This window comes from Phocoena phocoena, chromosome 19, assembly GCF_963924675.1.
Source record: "Phocoena phocoena chromosome 19, mPhoPho1.1, whole genome shotgun sequence".
In the NCBI taxonomy this organism is placed as follows: domain Eukaryota; kingdom Metazoa; phylum Chordata; class Mammalia; order Artiodactyla; family Phocoenidae; genus Phocoena; species Phocoena phocoena.
The window spans coordinates 47,912,563-47,932,265 of NC_089237.1; the positions used below are offsets into that span (position 1 = coordinate 47,912,563).

The window sequence follows — 19,703 nt, forward strand, 5'->3', positions numbered from 1 at the left end:
TCTGTAGGCTGAAGATAGACCCACTTCTGCATTCTGCTTCCCTGCCTATCTCCGAGGTAGCACTGCGGGGTGAGGGAGGGGATGGTCACAGTCACGCAGTCACGGTCATGGTCAGTCACACAGAGTAAGCCTTCAGAGCTCTGCCGGTTATGATCAGCTTTTCTGCAAACACTGCTGGGCTTACTCTTTTGCCCTGTCCCTTCCGTCATTGCCCTCACGTCTCCCAAGCTGGGAGCAGGCCAGGCTTAGCAGCATGGAGCCCAGTGGCTTGAGGGATTCTGATGTTTGGGTCTTGCCTGTGGCCAGGCCTGTGGTCTGACCCAGCTCAGGAAACTGTTTCTAGTTTTGGTATTTCTTTGTGGGCCCCTAGGATGGCGCTGTGTGTCAGAATCATTGGCATTCCCTTGGAGTTCCTTACCCAGACCTCCATGGGATCCCGCTTGTAGGAATAGTGCATGAAGTGACTCCAGGAAGAAAAGTTGCATGTTTTATCTCGTTCCTGTCAAATTTTCATCTCACAGGTTCAGGGAAACATAACTAAGAATTCCCAGGACTAAAAGTGATCTCAGCCATCTCTGCCCTTGCCTCTGTGACTGTTCTGCCCCCACTATCCAGGGCAGTGACCCTCTGTCTCTGTCCCAAGGAGCAGACCCATCACTGCCGTGGGCTGTGCTACCTGGCACCTCACACTACTTAGATTAGCTCTTCACATCTTACTTCAATCCCACTGGCTGTAATTTAAGATTTTTTTCTCATGAGAAACAGAACCATTGGTTTATGGACATCTACACCTGCTTCTCAAACTGAGGTGTTTGGAGATATTCTCAGGGATCTGCCAGTTCTACGAACAGTTTAAAGTTTAGCATTTTTACTTTGGATGATAATCTAAATATATATTTAGATTAAATATATATTTGCCATTAAACTCACACTTAAAAGATATTTCTATGGAATAAGTAGGTTTATTGCAAATGCAGTCCATGGGACCACTGCTGTTGGAGGTCCGTGGACATACTTTTGGAGTCTTGCAAGAAGGTTTTCTATATAAAGGAGTGTACATTACTCACCTTTGAAAGATACTGATCTCTAGACAGTTGTTCTCAAATGTCATTCTCAGGCGCTGCCAGCCGTTCATGGTGTTTTTATTGGTCCGTAATGAAATGAGTGATGCTACTTGATGTAGCCACACGCTTTGTACCTAAAACAAATGTGAGCCATGTCTTAAGAAACACTGAGCTAGCCCTGTCCTCTGCTGACCTCATCATGCAGAAAGGGGATGGAGGCCCAGGGAGGGGAGGGTCACCCAGTGTCATTGGAACTGGGACCACAGCAAGCAGGGAGTTGTCAGGTGACTTTCTCTAGCATCTGAGGGACTGTGATAGTTGATGCACGGGTCTGATCTGACCCCTAGTGGCAGGAAAGGAGCAGAAATCCCTGCAGAAGTACCTGCAGGCAGGCCAGCCCTGGAGCTCACGGATTGGAGCTCTGGTCTTTCGGGGTGGAGAGGCAGAGGGATAGTTCCTTCTCCCGTTGGGCTGCTAGAGGGACAGAAGACCCTGTTCTGGACCTAGTACTTCCTGATTAGGAGCCATCTCAGCAGGACAGCAATTAGCATCTTTCTCTCCAAGGGCCCCTGCCTCTGTTGCTTGCCTGGTACCGATAGGCATGTCCCCTTCAGTGCTCATCCCTGTGCACTGTGTCCCTTAAGTTGAGTTTGTTAAATTGAAACACTCACGAAACCCATTTAAGCAAGCGAGGTTTGTGGTTGACCCAGAGGATGCGTGCTCCCTCGGTGATACCAACAGGTGCTCGTTCCCCCTGGGTGAAATGAAGTGACATAGCAGGTACCGAGAAAGCGACTCCCTCTCTCTCTCTTCTGACTCCCCCAAAGGAGAACTCTTTCGAACGTAAGCCGGGAGGTGAGCTGAGGGCAGGGAAACCCTGGTGACTGGGGTTGGTGATTGGCTGGGAGGAGAGCAGACCGTGAGGACAGGTAGGGACAGCTGTGTGAAATGTGGAATAGACAAGTCTAAGACTCCAGGGGCCAGAAATGGTAAGATTTCAGGTCAGTGCGCGGAAGACCTTTCCAAAGGTCAGTCTGTCCGCTGCTGAAACAGGCAGCCTTGAAAGCAGTGAGCAGCCTGCCCCTGGGAAGATGCGAGCAGAGGAGTGGTGCACCATGGCCTGGATGTACAGGGGCTGAGTGGGAGCGGGTCCAGATGGTCCCTGCAGAGCTGATGCCCCTGCGAAGGCTTCACATGCCTTTTCCCTCTTCCCTGCCCTCCGTTCTTGTCTTCACCCTTTACCTGATCTGCCCAGCTTGAAAAGGCTGGTACTTCCAGCTCTATATCACATTGAAACGTGGAATACCTGCGACCTTGTCACTGGGTGATTTTGTCCAAATCAAGCATTATTTTAGGATTTTGAAGTAGCCATAGTCTCTCTCTCCTTTGGTCCCTAAGCGTGAGGGAGGAGGGCTGACCCTGAACAAGCAGGTAACACACCAGGTGTCTGGTCACGTGGACACATCCTGTCTCATGTCATCCTCGTGTTTACAGACGAGGGGACTGTCTCCAAGAGGTTCCCATACTGTGCTTGGAAGAACCAGCGTTCAAACCCCTTCCTGTTTGCTTTGCGCAGCAGATGGCTCCCCTGCATGTCCCTGGAATTCCATGTCAGCCCATTATCTCCTCCAGCTTATCTAGTTGACTCAGACAGCAGCACCGAGGGCATTCAAGAAGATTCTTCTCAGGCTGCTGGAGATGTTTGGGGGGGAGAGGTGCTGAAGCTCCATGGTTTCTGGTCACCCTTAGTCCATCAACCAGTTGAACTCCATGTTCAATATGAACCACTCTTGGGGATCCTGGGACCCTTCTATCTGGGGCCCAGGTTCTGATTTGGGCCCTGGCTCCATCTCTTACCTGAGGTGTGACCTGGGTAATCTTTTACCTTTAAGGGACCTTTTCTTTTATTTATTTATATTTGGCTGCATGTGGTCTCCGTTGCTGTGCACGGACTTTCTCTAGCTGCGGCGAGCGGGGGCTACTCTTCGTTGCAGTGCGCGGGCTTCTCATTGCAGTGGCTTCTCTTGTTGCGGAGCACGGGCTCTAGGCACATGGGCTTCAGTAATTGAGGCACGTGGGCTCAGTAGCTGTGGCTCGCGGGCTCTAGAGCACAGGCTCAGTAGTTGTGGTGCACGGCTTAGTTGCTCCGTGGCCTGTGGGATCTTCCCAGACCAGGGCTCGAACCCGTGTCCCGGGTACTGGCAGGCGGATTCTTAACCACTGCGCCACCAGGGAAGTCCTGGGACCTTTTCTATCAGTGCCATCCTCTCTGCATCTCAGAGTGGCAGGATTTAATAAGATCATGTATGTGGAGCTCAGTAGACCAGATACCACCACACAGGGCTTATGACCCATGTCAAATCTTCTCTGGAAAGAGACATCGAGGAACAGATTACAATATAAATGATTAATTAACATGTCATTGTTGATGACTATAGTCGGGGCAACACATGAGGACACCAATGGAATGAAATGATGCTGAGATTTATGGAGCACTTGACTCATTTAAGGAACCTTGATGTTTATCCAGGGAACCCCTCAGAGTGGTACCCCACCTCTCCTGCCCTCAGTTCTCCAAAGGGTTTGTGACTCAATGATCTTTGCAGGATGAAATGAATAGAATGTGCTGGCTATTTTAACCATGTTGCAGGAAACTGTTGCTAGGGGACTCTGTTCTGTGGTCTAGAAAGGGAGAGAGAGGGAGAGAGATGAGGTCCCTTAAGGGGTGTCTTTGGCTCAGACGGGAGAGCCTAGGTGACATCAGGAATACAAGGCTGGTAGGCTCCATGCTTATTTGCAAACAGTCCTCCTTTCTGAATCAGCTTCCCTCGTCAGGACAGAAAGGCAGGCGGGTTGTGGTCCTTGGCTGGGTCAGAGATTAGAGAATTCCTGACCTTGGGGAGAGACCCCAGGGGTATCTGCTATTTGGGTTGGGAGCAACATTCGTGCTAGTTTCTTGGGGACACCTTGCCATAGACCAAGCTCTTCTCTCGATACTTCAAGGGAGGGAAGGAGGTTAGTTCTTCCACACGAGACCATCTGGAGGTTGGCACGTGGAGTGTGTAAGCCGACACGTGTGTGCGAGTGCGGGAATGAACCCAGTGAGGATGAGGGCAGCGTCCTTCTACGTCAGTTTTCTGGAGCTGAGGTTCTGCTGGCTCACACAATAAGGAAAATCCATTAGTTCCCTTAAAGTAGGGCCCAGGGTGGCTCACGGTCATCCAGCCTCCTTCCCCTTTCCCCTCTGCTGTCCCCTGCTCATCAGCTTTACCTCTCAGGCCTGACCCCTCACGGCCCCAAGGTGGCTGCTACGGTTTCAGGAGCAGACAAGTCACATCCCTTTTGGGAACAGCCCCCAGCAGATGTCCCTTCATGTTCCACTGGCAAGGGGATGGGTGATGTGACTACCTTAGATGGATCGTGATTTACTCCTTTGTCTCGTGGTGGAAGAGAGGGACATTGGATCAACAGTGGCTCTGCCAGCAAGGGATGTGGGGGGAGGGGGAGGGCAGCTGTATGTGAGCAACTAGTGATATCCGCATCCTTGTGTCTTTGCACATGGACCTGAGGCCCTGGGGCCTTGGATGATTAATGAATGCAGAGGGTGCACCCGCGGGCCCTGGGTCTTTAGCATTGCCCTACTTGCAGGAACGTGTCTTGTTCCCCCAGCTGACTTGTATGTTCCTTGGAGGTAGGTGTCTTCCACTTCTTTGACTCCCTTCCCGTTATTCTCCCAGTTCCTGGCACAGTGCCGGGCACACGAGAAGTACGCAACAAATGCTTATGATTAACAATAAGAATAGCCACATTTATGGGGTACTTACGATGTGCCGGGCCCTCTTCTAAGAGCTCTATATGGATGCTCACCACAGCCCCACAGGGTAGATTTTCTCCATCCCATTTCACAAGCAAGTCTCAGAAAAGATGAGGAACCTACCAGGGGCACCAGCTAATGGGTGATGGAGCAGAGACCCCAGATATAAATTCTGGCAGTTGGACCCTGGCACTCCATGCTTGTGACTGCTAAGCTGCATTGCCACCTGGCTGCATTATTATTATTATTTTTTTGCGGTACGCGGGCCTCTCACTGTTGTGGCCTCTCCCGTTGCGGAGCACAGGCTCCGGACGTGCAGGCTCAGCGGCCATGGCTCACGGGCCCAGCCGCTCCGCGGCATGTGGGATCCTCCCGGACCAGGCCACGAACCCGCGTCCCCTGAATCGGCAGGCGGACTCTCAACCACTGCGCCACCAACAGGAAGCCCCCTGGCTGTATTACTGAGTGACCGAATGAGTGATTACAGGGAAGTGATGGGAGGGTTTGGGGGTTACTAGAGAGAAACTTCCCTTCCTAGACTCTCAGGTCATCTTTGAAGGCCTCCAGAACCACGGAGCATCATCCACATGGTAGTTAGGATCCTGTGGGACTTCCCTTGTCGGGAAATCCTCCCTTGGGTCGATCTGAGAACTGCCACTGCCCTTGGGTCCAGTTCCAGACCAACGTAGGCCTGCAGGTCCCTCCCTGCTGCTGGCTCAGCAATCTTGATTTTAGCTCTTCTCATTCTTGCATGCTCTGTGACAAGCCCCTGACCTCCTGGACACTTCAGTGTTTGCCCACGTACCCTTTGCTCTTCAGTGGCCCTAAGTGGGCCTAAGCAGTTCTGTGCTCCGAGACCCCACGCCTCCGCCCGGTCTGAGTGTGCGTCTCCTCCACTAGCAGCTGTGCCAGGTTTCAGGCTTGTTCTTAAGCCTCTGCAAGTGTGCGGGGAGGCTTGATGCACAGAATAGTAAGAGCCCCGTATGGTTCAGCGAGGTGAGCGTATTCCACGTTGCACAAAGTGCGCTTCGGGATGACGGCAGAAGGGCTATCCAGTGTTTAAACACAGAAGCACACTTAGCTTTCTGCAAAGAAAAGAGTCAAATTGGGGGATCCGGGCTTCCTTGGTGGCGCAGTGGTTGAGAGTCCGCCTGCCGATGCCGCGGACACGGGTTCGTGCCCCGGTCCGGGAAGATCCCACATGCCGCGGAGCGGCTGGGCCAGTGAGCCGTGGCCGCTGAGCCTGCGCGTCCGGAGCCTGTGCTCCGTAACGCAACGGGAGAGGCCACAACAGTAAGAGGCCCGCGTACCGCAACCATTTTAGTTGAGGAAGCTGTAGCTTGGAGAGGTGGTAACTAGACCAGGGTCACCTGGGTTTAGTGAGCTGTCCAAACCTCACTCTCCTCACCTGTAAGATGAGGATAACAGCCTTTGCCCACCTTGCTGGGAGCTGGGGCACTGACCCCTCAGACTCCCCCTGGCCGGTGTCCTCCCTCACCTCTGCCTGCAAAGAGCCACCCATTCCCAGAGCATAGGATGGAATATGTGAAAATTCTCTGCAAACTGTAGTGACTGTAGTGTGGGCCACTGAGAGAGAGAGAGAGAGAGAGAGAGAGAGAGAGAGAGTGTGTGTGTGTGTGTGTGTGTGTGTGAATATGTGTGCACAGGCTGAAGGCTGTGTCTGCAGACCCTGTCAAGTGGGACAAGGTCATCGAGAGGGACCAGACTCCAACCCTTAGGCCCCTGTCACCTGCTCTCCCCACAGAGGGCCATCCGTGTGCGCAGCCACTCCATGGAGACCATGGTGAGCAGCCAGAAGAAGCAGCATGGCGGGGGCATCCCCGGCAGCCTCAGCGGGGGCATCTCCCATAACAGCATGGAGGTCACCAAGACTACCTTCTCGGTGAGAGCCGCAGGCCCTGGGGCAGCATATGGGTCCCAGGGAGGGTCCCCCAGGCCTCAGTAGGGGAGGCTTGGGCCAGGTGATGAGACCAGTGATGACAGAGGGAAACTGAGGCTGTTTTGGAGGTGAGCCCAGGCCCTGCCCTCTGAAATGGAGCCTCCATCCCAGGCAGCGCCTGGGGCTGGCCCTGCCTAGAGGCCCTCCCGTTGTCCTGTTCTCTGAGTTTCCTCAACAACTGGGCCTCCTCCTGAAGGCCAACCCTGCAAAATGGGCCTGAAGCGAGTTTCTTTGCTTGGGAGCTTGGGACCCGTGACTGTGAGAAGGGTGTCCTTGCTTTGTTATTATTAATGATAACAGTAGCTGCCCTCCACTTGCTGTGCGCCAGGCACCGAGCTATGACATTATCTCATCCGATCCTGTGACAGCTGTCTGAGGTAGGTATTGATGTGTTTGTTCTCCATTCCTCCTTGAGGAAAAGGAGGCCCAGAGGTTTTAAGTAACTTGCTACAGGTCACCCAGGTAAGCTGAAGAGCTGAGATTTGAATGCAGGTTTCCCTGATCCAAAGTCGAAGCTCTTAGTCACTGTGTAGACGATTCCCAAGGAGAGAGCCTGGCAGGTCTGTGGGTTCAAGTGTGGTCTGCTCACACCAGGGGCTGGCCAGGGAAGGAACCAGTCAGTCCTTTTAAAAAGCAAAGTGACTTTGGATTTGTATAGACTAGTCTTTTCTTTCTTTTTTTCTTTTTTCTCTTCTCTTCCTTTCCTTTCCCCTCTTTTCTTTTCATAGTGGAACACATCCATCATGATACCAACGATTAGTATTTTAAATGGTCTTGCATAATTCATTTAACTTACCAAGTATTTTCATAGCTATTATCTGGTTCCTCCCAGAACGTCTATGAAGTGAGCAGGGCAGAGCAGTTATCTTCATTCTGTGGGTGAAGAGACTGAGGCCCAGAGAGTTTTGTCACTTACCCAAGGTTGCACAGCATGTGGATGGCAGAAGTTGGGGCCTGGGTTAGAAGCCTGGTGGGCTCTAGAGATTGGCTGTAGGCTCTTGTCTCCCCGTCCTCAGTCTCCCACCTCTCCATGGTCCCCCTGTGTGTGGCTGAAGCAGGGCCATGTTCTTGGGCGGCTCCCCCTTTGCCCGGGGCTGCATGTGGACCTGGTTCTGCGGCTCCTGATCTGTCTTATTATTGTGACACCAGCTTGGACCCATTTCTTTGTGAGCAGCTGATGGAGAGTCAGGAGCCCTGGGCTCTTGTGCTCACCTGCTGGTGATTTGCTATTATGACCTTGGCCGAGTCTCCTCGCCCCTTGCCCCTCGGCTCCACGGCTTTTTCGTTGGTAAAGCGTGAGGCTGGACCTGGTCTCTCCCTGGGCTCTCAGCTTTGTGGTTCTCAGTCTGTGACCCCGAGTCATCCTGTCCTTATAAATATGCAGGGCTCTCCTTAGGGTGGCCCCGACCCCATGTTCCTCCAAGAATTCTGGTCTTTGGTAGATTGTTACCTGGGGCCATGAGGTTTGGCTCAAGAACCCAGGAAAACATGCTGCAGGTAGCTTGAATCTTAGGGTCCCAGATCCCATTACTAGATCCCAACCTTCCTGGCTGGCTCGCTGTTTTCTGGGATCTCCTCCAGGCCAGCTGGGGATTGCAGGACCTATTGTAGACCAGAAAGGGGGCTGAGAGGAAGGAGAGCTGCATTTGGGGGTGTGGTCAGCACTCATTCTGGCGGTTTCTTTGACAGCCTCCGGTGGCAGTGGCAACAGCGAAGAACCAGTCACGGAGCCCCATCAAGCGGAGGTCGGGGCTCTTCCCCCGTCTGCACACGGGCTCTGAAGGCCAAGGGGACAGCCGGACACGATGGTAACTGTGCCTTGTGGGGGTTGTCAGCTCTCACCACTGCTGCAGCCGTCAGGTGCCATCTTTGGGGAGGGCTTTGTGTAGGTTCAGGAGATGCCTTCCTTTTGACCCTGTTCCCTCCTCCAGGAACCTGCACACCCCCGTCACCCACTCAGCTCCTTATCCACCGAGGCACATTTGCCTGGTCTCTGCATGGGACTTTCCAAAGTTGTCCTTGTTGCCTTTTGACCCAAACTAGAAACATTGCTTGGATTCTTTTTTTTTCTTTGCCTCCTTTTTCAGTGCTTACTCAAATGTCCGCTCTTATGGAAACCTTCCCTGATTCTACCAGGCAGAGTTCATCAAACTTTCCTCTGGGCTTCTAGAATGTTCTCTCTCTCTCTTTTTTAAAGCAACTCTCATATTGCATCATACTTAACCAGTTCCAGCTAATGGACTTTCTGATCCTTTAATCACTGAGCCCTCTTGTCATTTAATTTGGCAAGCAGCATTGCTGAGTGCCTGCCGTGTGCTGGGCTCAGTGCTCTGACAGAGCTACAGAAGATGCAAACCTGCCTTCCAGAAGCTTACAGTCTTGTGAGGGAAAGGGAGGCTTTTAGGCTGATGTCCAGGCCTCCAAGTTGTCTGTCTGCAGCCCTGGATGGCCCCATCCCCTGAGCTTGGGCGTGCAGGACCAGGGGCAGGTTTACGGAGGGGGATGAAAAGCTGTTTGGAACCTGTACATGTGAGTGAGTCTTTGTGGGCCCCCCACGAGAGAAGGGCAGAATTGGGGGTAGTCAGAACTGCAGGTCTTGAGCTTAGGAGAGAGACCTTGACTGGAGAAGAAGAGATGGGAATCCCTGGGGGTGGAGGTGGTGTTTAGAGAGGGACCAAGGAATACAACCACACAGGGGGTTGTATAGAATGCCTGGGGAAGACCTGCGTTTAAGGGCAAGTGGAGAGAGAAGAGCCGGTGAAGAAGACTGGGAAGAAGATGAGAGAGGAGAGAGCCTGGAGGTGTAGGGGTGAGGGGGTGGATCTTAGAGGCCAGGAGAGGAGGCGTTCCAGGAGGGAGGGGCAGCTGTGTCAGGCACGCAGAGAAGTCTAGCTCAATGACCCAAACCCCTGCTCGGGTTGACAATTAGGAGGTCATTAGCAACCTCATTAAAAGTGCATTGAGGCACCTCTTGGCCCTGGGGTGTCTATAAAACAAAAAGATAAATAATAACACGTGCTGGGAAGGATGTGGAGGATTTGGAACCCTCATGCATAGCTGGTGGGAATGTAAAATGGTGCAACTGCTTGGGAAAACAGTCTGGCAGTTCACCAGAGGGTTGAACAGAGAGTTACCAAATGTCCCAGCAATTCCACTCCTAGGTATGTACCCGAGAGAAAGAATACATGTGTCTACATAAAAACTAGCACACAGATGTTCACAGCAGCATTATTCATAATAGCCGAAAGTGGAAACAGTCCAAATGTTCATCACTCATTGAGTGGGTAAATAAAATGTGGTATATCCATAGAATGGAATATTATTTTGCAACAAAAAGGAGTGAAGTACTGATACCTACTACAACATAGATGAACCTTGAAAACACTATGCTAAGTGAAAGAAGTCAGTCACAAAAAGACCACACCACATCGTATGATTCCATTTATATGGAATGTCCCAAATGGGAAAATCCATAGAGACAGAAAGTGGACAAGTGGTTGCCAGGGGCCAGGGGGAGGGGAGAATGGGCAGTGATTGTGAGTGGGTCCAGAGTTTCTTTTAGGGGGGACTAAAATGTTCTAAAATTAGATCATGGTGATGGTTGTACAACTCTGTGGATATGCTAAAAACCATTGAATTGCATACTTTAAATGGGCAAATTGTATGTGGATTATATCTCAATAAAGCTGTTATAAAAATAGAAGTGCATTGAGGACAGGCCCATCATGTCCCCAGCAGCGGGCACCGGCTAAACAGTGGGTGTCAGTGCATGGTCTTTGGTAAACTAGAGGAGGAGGAACCCCTGGAGCCCCGGGCCGAGAGTGGCCCACGTCCCAGCACAAGGGCCGGATCCAGAGCGTTCATTTTACAGTCTGTGAAGTGTGTCCCCTGGAGTTAAGCAGTGGGTGGCCTGGCCAGCACCCTGAGGAACCCATGTGTACTGGGTTGTTTCCCTGTTGGGTGGAGGTCCCAGACCCCTTCCATTCCCTCTGTGGCCTGCCCTTGACCTGGAGCTCTGCTGGGTGGGATGGCCAGCTTGGGTGGGGGGTGGACTTGGGTTCAGGGACATCAACCAGGACTCTTGCTTGATAGGTGTTGACTCTCACCGAGGAGCCTGGAGTAACCCCTGATGGAGCAGAGAATTCTGTTGTCTGTTGCAGTGTCTGAGGGGGGCTCGGGTGGGAATGGAGGTCCGGTGGCCGTGCTCTGACGGCCACTATGCCCCACAGGTCCCCATGGTGCCGAGTGCTGGGGGTGCGTGGGGGGCTGGGCCCAGGGCCTCACTCCTCTTCCTCCTCACTTCCTCAGCGACAGTGCATCCAGCAACCCGAAGACCCCAGAGGGCGGACACTCTTCTCAGGAGATAAAGTCTGAGACCTCATCCAATCCCAGCTCTCCGGAAATCTGCCCCAGCAAGGAGAAGTAAGAGAGTGGGGGTGGGGAGGGGCTGGCTTTAGCCACCGGGGCCGGGAATATTTGCTTTGCTCCAGGCAAGCTGAGAGTCGGAGTCTCTTGCCTTGGGAACCCTCCGGAACGCAAAAGTCCACCAGCAGGTGCACGCGGGGGGCTGCTGGTGGGCGAGCTCAGGCCTGCTGGGCCTGCCTCGTCCTCAGTCCCGGGAGGGCCGTGGCCGGGGTCTCGGAGTGTGAGCAGAGCCTGCCTTCCTGTTCCCCCGCAGGCCCTTCATAAAGTTGAAGGAGAATGGCCGAGCCAACATCTCCCGCTCCTCCTCCAGCACAAGCAGCAGCACGGCCGGGGAGGGCGAGGTCATGGAGGAGTGTGACAGTGGGGTAGGTGTGGCCGCGTCCAACGCTGGGGAGCGGGGTCTGGGGGGGACACCCTGGGCCCAGCCGGAGACCGCCCCGTGCATTAACATAGCTACTGTGGGCAGAGCCCCCTGCAGGCTCCGCAGATAAAAGGGGAAGCGTGGAAACAGGAGAGGGCCCAGTCGGCCATCGCCACCCTCTGGGAGCGCCCGGGGTGGGGCAGTGGACGGCTGCCTGTCCCAGGCTGCCGAGGGTGGAGCTGCGTCACTCGCCCAGCCTCTCTCCCCAGAGCAGCCAGCCGTCCACAACCTCTCCCTTCAAGCAGGAGGTGTTTGTCTACAGCCCGTCCCCAAGCAGCGAGAGCCCCAGCCTGGGGGCAGCCGCCACCCCCGTCATCATGAGCCGGAGTCCGACAGGTCAGTGGCGTCCTGCGGGCGGTGCGCACCGTGCGCCCAGCGGAGGCGGCGCTGCGGCCTGGCCGTCGCTGCTGGGGCACATGCCCCAGGCACGCGGAACTGGCCTGTTTCTATTCCAGCCCCGAAGTGTTAGGGCCTCCAGCGCTGCCAGCTCACCGCATCGGTTCATCACCCTTCAGAGGCCTGTGTTCTCATCCCCTCCTTACTCGTGGGGAAACTGAGGCTCAGAGAGTGCAGTGATTTGCCAGAGGAGCTGGGCTTGTGTGATTGGAAAGCTGAGGCTCTTTCCCTGACCTCTCGCCTCACCGCATCACCGACCCAGGGCCCCTTGGTCACAGCGACCATCCTGATAATACAGAGATAAGAGGTAGGAAGAGTGTGGCAGGTGGACAGAGTGAGCCACAGTAGAAAGGCCTGGGGGGAATCCAGAGACTGTGTTCTGGACACGCACGTGGTTCAGTGCGGCTGGAGTGCACGGAAGGGGACCCGTGAGAGAGGTGACAGTGGTTAGGACCACAGGCTGGGGCTGCCACAGGGACCCTGGTGAGCATTTTGCATTATCCTGCCAGCAGTGGAAGCCGTTGGGGGGCTTTCAGTCTTTGAAGGTCCTTTAGGTATAGAAGCGCCGTCGGAAGGAGAGAGACCGTTTTGGTGGCTGCAGCTGGCTGAACAGAAAGGATTGCTGGGGAGTGGGCACAGGGAGGGAGAGCAGTGAGGGGCCACAGTGGCTGGTGAGGGGTGACAGGGCCATGGATCTGGGGGGCTGTCTGGGGCAATGGGAGAAGGACGTGGATTCAAGGGATGTACAGGCTCACTAGTGGGGGCTCAAGGAAGGCAAGGAGTCCGGGCCTTTCAGGGTTCTGTGATCCCTGCAGTCGGGCAGAGAAGGCGGAGCCAGCTCTGGGGAGAGGGCGAGGGGTTGGAGCCTGAGGGGCATCCAAGCGGACATGTGCTGTAGGCACCACTGGGTGTTGGGGGTGCCTGGAAATCAGAGCCTTGGTCCTGCCCTCGAGGAGAGCAGCATAGTATGGGGCAGGACTCTGGAGGCTGGGTCCAAATCCTGGATCTTCCACTTACTAGTGATGAGCCAATGGGCAGGTTACTGAGTCTTTCTGTGCCTCAGTTTCCCCACGTGAAAAATGGAGGGAGGGGACTAGTTTCTACCTCGTATGGTTGGTTGTGTGAAGAGTAAAAGAGAGACTTATAAGAGCCTTAGAGCTGCTAACCTAAGTATTTGTTACACAACGAAAATAAAGCAGTAGTGCCATCAGTGGTTCTCAACTGGGGCGACGTTGCTCCCCAGGGCACGTTTGGCAGTGTCTGGAGGATTTTTGATTTGCATGATTGGGGGAAGGGAGGGTGCTGCTGGCATCTAGTGGGCAGAGGTCAGGGATGCTGCTAAGCATCCCGCAGTGCACAGGGCAGTCCCCACGACCTGGCCCAAAATGTCAGGCTGAGGTTGAGGAGCTCCAATCGAAATAATAGAAACACGGGGCCAGTGGGCCCACAGGGTGGTTTAAGCCACAGTGCTTCTGGGGTTCTCATGGTGAAGGAATGTTGGCAAAAGGCGACATGTGATATTGGGGATAAGGGGAAGGCCTGGTTCACAAGCAAACAGTGGCTTGTGTAGTACGGCAACCCCCGCCGTGGCTGGTCAGCTGTGGAGCTGGGTTCTAATCCTGGTGCACCATTGGCAGCCCCACCTCTCTGAACCTCAGTTTCCTCATCTGTAAAGTGGGGTAGTAATACAAATTCCCTGGTTGTTTTTTTTTAACGGGGCTTAATTAAATATTGAAAGAATGAAAGAATCTATAATCAAGCCTGGCTCTGACTTAGTATTAAATAAATATCAAAATAAATAAGGTTTCAAGTAAAAGGAGGTTTAGAGTATGACTTGCTGAAGGTCACCCAGGGCAGAAGGGGACCTACAACAGGTCTGTAACACCTGCCCAGTGCTTATTGCGACCCCACCCCCTATGGAGTATTTAACCCTGAGGAGCTGCCTCTTACCCCCAGCCCCACAGGAGTTATGCTTTGTACCCGCAGGACCGGGGTGGGTTTGCGGAGATCTGGAAACCTGTTTTAGGGGGAGAGACAGGGCCAAGGAGAGGGAGATGGCTGGGAGGGCCTGACATCTGATTCTCCATAATCTCTGATGCCCTGGTCATTGGTCATTTCACACCTGGGCTCCCTGGGGCCCTGAGGGGGGCTGGTGGGTCACACCGAGAGGTAATTCTAGTGCTGAGTGGAACCCTTGAACATGAAGCATCAAGACTAAACCAGCAGCCTGCAGGTGGAGGGTACTGAGCTGTAGATTCTCTCAGCCAGAGGAAAATCAGAAAGCCAAGGGGCCCCCCAGCCAGTGGTATGCTGGTAAATGTTTAACAACCGGCTCTCCCACCATACACATACACACAACACACACGCACGCACACACGCACGCACACACACACGCACGCACACACACACGCACGCACACACGTACGCACACGCACGCACACACACACGCATGCACACACGTATGTGTTTACTGTAAATTTTACTGATATAAAGGATCTGAAGCACACAATTTATAAATAATGATAAAATATACAACATTCTTTTTTTAACATCTTTATTGGAGTATAATTGCTTTACAGTGGTGTGTTCGTTTCTGCTTTATAACAAATGTCCATCGACAGATGAATGGATAAAGAAGATGTGGCACATATATACCATGGAATATTATTACTCAGCCATAAAAAGAAACGAAATTGAGTTATTTGTAGTGAGGTGGATGGACCTAGAGTCTGTCGTACAGAGTGAAGTCAGTCAGAAAGAGAAAAACAAATACCGTATGCTAACACACATATATGGAATCTAAAAAAAAAAAAAAATGGTTCTGAAGAACCTAGGGGCAGGATAGGGATAATGACGCAGATGTAGAGAATGGACTTGAGGACACAGGGAGGGGGGAAGGATAAGCTGGAACGAAACATACAATATTCTTTACTATAAGTCGACAGAGCCAACTGGTTCTCACAAAGCACCTTTACTAATATTTGCCCAACCTTTGTATCCGTAGACACCGCAAGGTTCCAAATGACGAACAAGTGTAGTTCCGACATGAATGATGATTGATATTATTTTGTCAGGGATGTGAACAACTTCTTTGCTGAATCAGATAATAGTTTTCAAATACTGGAAGAGTATTTTCTCAGTTTTTTGTGCCATTCACAATGTAATGGCTATAGACAAACACATTTTCAAGTCTGATCTATATTATTAACGTTTTCTCCATGAGTTTCTTAAGTCTAGACAAGAAAACAATTATTCAAGCTCTGATTTATAACAGTTGCTGATTTCTCTGGTGTGAGTACTCCTGGCTGATCTCAAGCGCCCAATGTGACATGGAGTTGGGAAGTACTACCGGACAGATATAATAGACGTAAATAACCTTGGGAGAATAAATAATAGTAAAATGTAGTGAAATAACTAGGAAATGATAACTTCTGAGTATTTATTACCTTTGGGGAATATAATTTGTTTAATTGTAAGTTTATATAATTAAAAAAAAATAACTATGGGTAACAACCAGCTCACAACATTTCTGAAAATTTGAGAGTTGGCTCTCGTGAATCGGTGCAGGTCAGCTAAAGTGCCTAGTGGAGAGGAGGCCCCCCTTCTCCTGGCCTCCGTATCCAGCGCCCACCCTGGAGCCCCAGTGACCTCTGCAGCCCCACCTCCTCTCAGGGCTTCCTTCTTTTTCCTAGATGTCAAAAGCAGAAACTCCCCGAGGTCAAACCTGAAATTCCGCTTTGATAAGCTCAGCCATGCCAGCTCCAGTGCGGTGAGGATCTAGGGGTGTGAGGGTAGCAGGGGGAGCCTCCCACCTCCCATGTTCCAGCCTCCGCCATCCTTCCTGGGGGTGGAGGAAGAGGGCGCCTCACACCTCACATGGGGGGAGGTGGGGAGAAGCCCTGGTCAGATCTGGGGGTGCCGTTGGTTCCCGCACGGTGCAGGCATCAGCCTGGGGCTCGCCAGCCACCTTGGCCATGCTTCCTGTGTTAGAGCCACACCCTTGGACACAGGCAGGTTCCAGTTAGGAACTGTTGTTCCTGGGGTCTCATGTCCCTTCCTGGGCTCTCCAGAGAGCTGAGCACTGAATATACAGAAGCTGTAGTTGGTGGGGATTATGTTGTCTAGTTATTTAAAACTCTCATACGGATTTTTCTTGAAACAGGGTCACTAATGTGAAAGAGGAGTCCTTCGCTTGTCAAAGGTGGGTCAGGTGTTAGTCCTGCTGTGGCCACAAGGGAGGGTGTGTTACTAAGATCGGGGCACTTGTGGACTGATAATGTGAGAATGGCCAGAGAGATCCTGACCACCGGGTGGGCTAGTCACCTCTTCCCTGGAGCCTCTGTGATGGGGCCCAGCTCTAGATGGGGAAGAGGGCAGATGGTCTCGGGTGCCGATGGGAAGGTTTGCCTGATAGGCTTGGGGCAGACTCGCTGAGTGGGTCTACCTTCCCCACAGGAGCTTGTTCCAGCAGGCAGAGGGCAGCAGCCCAGAGCCCTCCTTCCTCACTTGGCCCCCTTGCCTCCCTGTTACGGCAGCCTTTCCCTCCTTGTGTCTTTGGCCAGGGCTCTGGGCTGAGATGTGTCCTCCTTGTGCGTCCAGAGATGCTCTGGTCCCCTAAATATTGTGCGGGATGAGCCCAGGGAGGACCCTGCTCCCAGCCCCCAGCCAGGGGTGCGTGAGGTTTACAGCAGAGCAGGGCATGGGTCCAGCACTCCACCACCAAGGCCTGGCCTCCTGCTAGGGCACTTACTAGAGACCCTTCTGACTTCCCAGCCCTCTCCCTGCCATGGGGCTCCCAGGGGTGTGAGTCACATTTGGAACCAAGGGGAGGGGCACAGCTGAGCCCATATTATGTAACCCTGATCTATGTAAATGGGAATGTTGACACTCACTCCGACTCCCATCATGTACTTCAGATGTCTGGTTCACCAAAGCAATGTTTCTGCCCAACTTCTCGGGCTGTAGAAAGTCTGCACCCTTGTATTTGGCAGCCTCCCATCCTAAGAATATGTAGCCATGGGCACATATGTCTCCTCTCTTCCTTTACCTACTATTTGGTCATCACCTCCCTTCTCCTTGTTTTTTCCAGGGAAGCCCGATTCTGTCTTGGAGAAGGCTCCTATTCCAGCAGTTTGGGGGTGCCGTCCACTACTCTGAGCGTCACAGGCCTGCTTCTCCACTGGCCACCTGCCCACCAGACCAGCTGTCTGTCCCAGTGTCCTGACCTGGCCACAGCCCTGCCCATCCCTGCCAGCGCCTCCCCCTGTCTGGACAAGGCCTCTTTCCTCCAGGCCCCCCTGCTCCTGACCGCCTGATGTGATGTGTGTCTGGGTCATTTGTCATCTTGTTTTGTCTGCAGGGGAGCGAGTTGGGCAAGGGGGGATCTGGGTACCAGTCAGAGTCCAGAGAAGTAGAGAGAGTGGTGAGGTGGGCAGCACCGTGTCCTGGACATGGCAGGAAGGAGGCTGTAGCCACAGCAAATGCATTTAATGGTGGCGGAGGGACCATTTTTCCAGGAACCCAGATTTGTAGCCATCCTCGAAGGTGTCCTGATAGAAGTCGGTTCTGCCGCTCCCACATGTCTGGAGCTCCCAAACATCTATTTCCTTCTGTGCTGGGAGTTTCTTATCCATCTGCTGACATCAGGCCCAGGTTGCCTCTGTCCCTGCTGCCTGTGTATCTTGAGCCACGAGGCCGGTTGAAGCTGAGACCCGGCTGCGGGTAAGCGGGGGCGGGCGCCGGGTTCTTCCTGGACGTCCTCATTTCCCACAGGCTCCTGATGTGGTGGCGGTGGGAGAAGCCATCAGTCTTTCCCTTGAAGGGGTGGGCAACGGGAGTGGGAAGGCATTCAGGAAGAGCCAGCAGCAAGTCCCGGGCACTTGGCCGAGGAAAGCCTCAGGGCCCAGGGCTAGGCCGGGATCCTAGGTGGTGGAGGTTCGTGGGAGATGTAGAGAGTTACTTCAGCCCACCCACTTAGGCGGGAGCCTGAGAGAGGGGTAGGTGGGCCCCCTAAGAAACAGACCTGAGAAGTGGCCTCTACCCTCTGTTTGCTAATGGGGGTGCTCTGGGCAGGATCTGAAATGTGAGGGACAACTGGTCAGGTTGGTTGGGCCATGTGTGGGTGTAGATCTTAGGTGTGGGAAGGGGTGGTGTCCTTCTGCAGTTTATGTGCCTGGCCTCTGCGGGGGGCCCAGTGCTCTGGGGGGCTCTCTCCAGCTACCAAGCCCTTTGGTCCTAGCAGGGCTTGATCCCTCCACCCCCCCCCCCCCCCATCTCTAAGTCCTTCTCTTCCCCTCTCCTGCCACAAGGAGTCCGTAGGCATTTGTCACATCGGTGGGATTCCTGCAACCTGGGTCCCAGCTGGGTGCATTTCAGGCACTGCCTGTGGCTGGGCTGAGCCAGCTTGCTCTCTAAGAAGTGGCCCCTCCTCCCTTCTCACCCATCTGAGTCTGCAGTGCGGCAGGTCATTTCTGCTGACTGGCCGTGGTGGGGTTTAAGGCGAGGTATCCTCCAAGTTAAACAGAGTCTGAAGAGCAGACCCTTGCGGTGCTACAGCTCCAAGCGTGTATGGGACCTTAGTGACTCGGGGCTGCCAGGGTGACACAGGCTGGGCACCTGCTCTACTGAGCAGAGGACAAGGATTTCCAACCAAATGCTTTATTTGCATTGGGATCTGGGCCTATTCCCAAGGCAAGACATAGAAATGTTACGCTTGTTTTTGACTGATGTGACCATTTCCCTGTTGTTTTTGCTTTTAGAGCAAAACCTTGATCCTTCATCCCCGACTCACGTGGACTTTGTGGGATCCTATTTACAGGCTGGGTGGACCTCTTCCCTCATGCTAGAAATGTGTTTGCTTAAAGTACTAGTCCGGTAAGATTTATTCTAGTTAGAAGGTCAACAAATGTCTGTTTAGCTTTTATTAAAAATCCCTGTAGCGGCACCACTGCTAGGCCTGCAGATTCTGGAGGCGTTCTGTTGGCTGGGTTTCTGAAGGAACTTGAAAGGTCAAACTGCATTTCTTTAAAAACTGTTCCAGGTTCTGGCTCGCTTCTCTGGGTAGCTGGTATTTACAGCTGCCTGGTGGTTGTGCTGTGCTGTGTTTGTCGTGGTCTGGGGGTCCTCTGGGGTTTTCAGGTTGTCTCCATTCTGTCCGACTTGAGAACCTTACAGCCACCTTCCCCCACTGCTCTGGTTGCTCTCCCTGCAGGCCCCACCTCTTGGGAGGGCTTTGCCCCCTGCCTCTGAGCCAGTGGCCAGGATGGCTGGGTGTGTCCAGAGAAACTGAGAGGCGCAGGTTGGGCCCCCTAAGAAACAGACCTGAGAAGTGGCCTCTACCCTCTGTTTGCTAATGGGGATGCTCTGGGCAGGATCTGAAATGTCCCTCCCTCTGGGTCCTGCCTCACCACATCTAGAAAGTTCATTCTGGTCGTTCTGGCTTCCAGACCAGCCCCCGTGAAGTCCCAGGGCTGAGAGGCAGGGGGAGAACAAGGACAGGCCGGTCTCCCTTTGCCCCTCTGGACCATGGGACAGGCAGCTTGCGTTCCTGGAGGCTGCTTTTCCATCCCCCTCTTGCATCTGCTTTGCTCCAAAATGTCTTTCCTTTTATTGCCCCATCCAGTC

General features: G+C 53.2%; 1 protein-coding gene across 1 annotated transcript in view; it reads left to right on the forward strand.

Annotated features, from left to right (window-relative positions):
• Positions 1–15,861, forward strand: part of RAP1GAP2 (RAP1 GTPase activating protein 2) — a 204,284-nt gene extending 188,423 nt beyond the window's left edge. The window contains exons 18-23 of the mRNA XM_065898044.1: positions 6,644–6,781; positions 8,528–8,646; positions 11,147–11,260; positions 11,517–11,628; positions 11,894–12,020; positions 15,773–15,861. Coding sequence (XP_065754116.1) covers positions 6,644–6,781; positions 8,528–8,646; positions 11,147–11,260; positions 11,517–11,628; positions 11,894–12,020; positions 15,773–15,861 — 699 coding nt within the window. The remainder of the gene's footprint in view (positions 1–6,643; positions 6,782–8,527; positions 8,647–11,146; positions 11,261–11,516; positions 11,629–11,893; positions 12,021–15,772) is intronic.
• Positions 15,862–19,703: the final 3,842 nt, after the last annotated feature.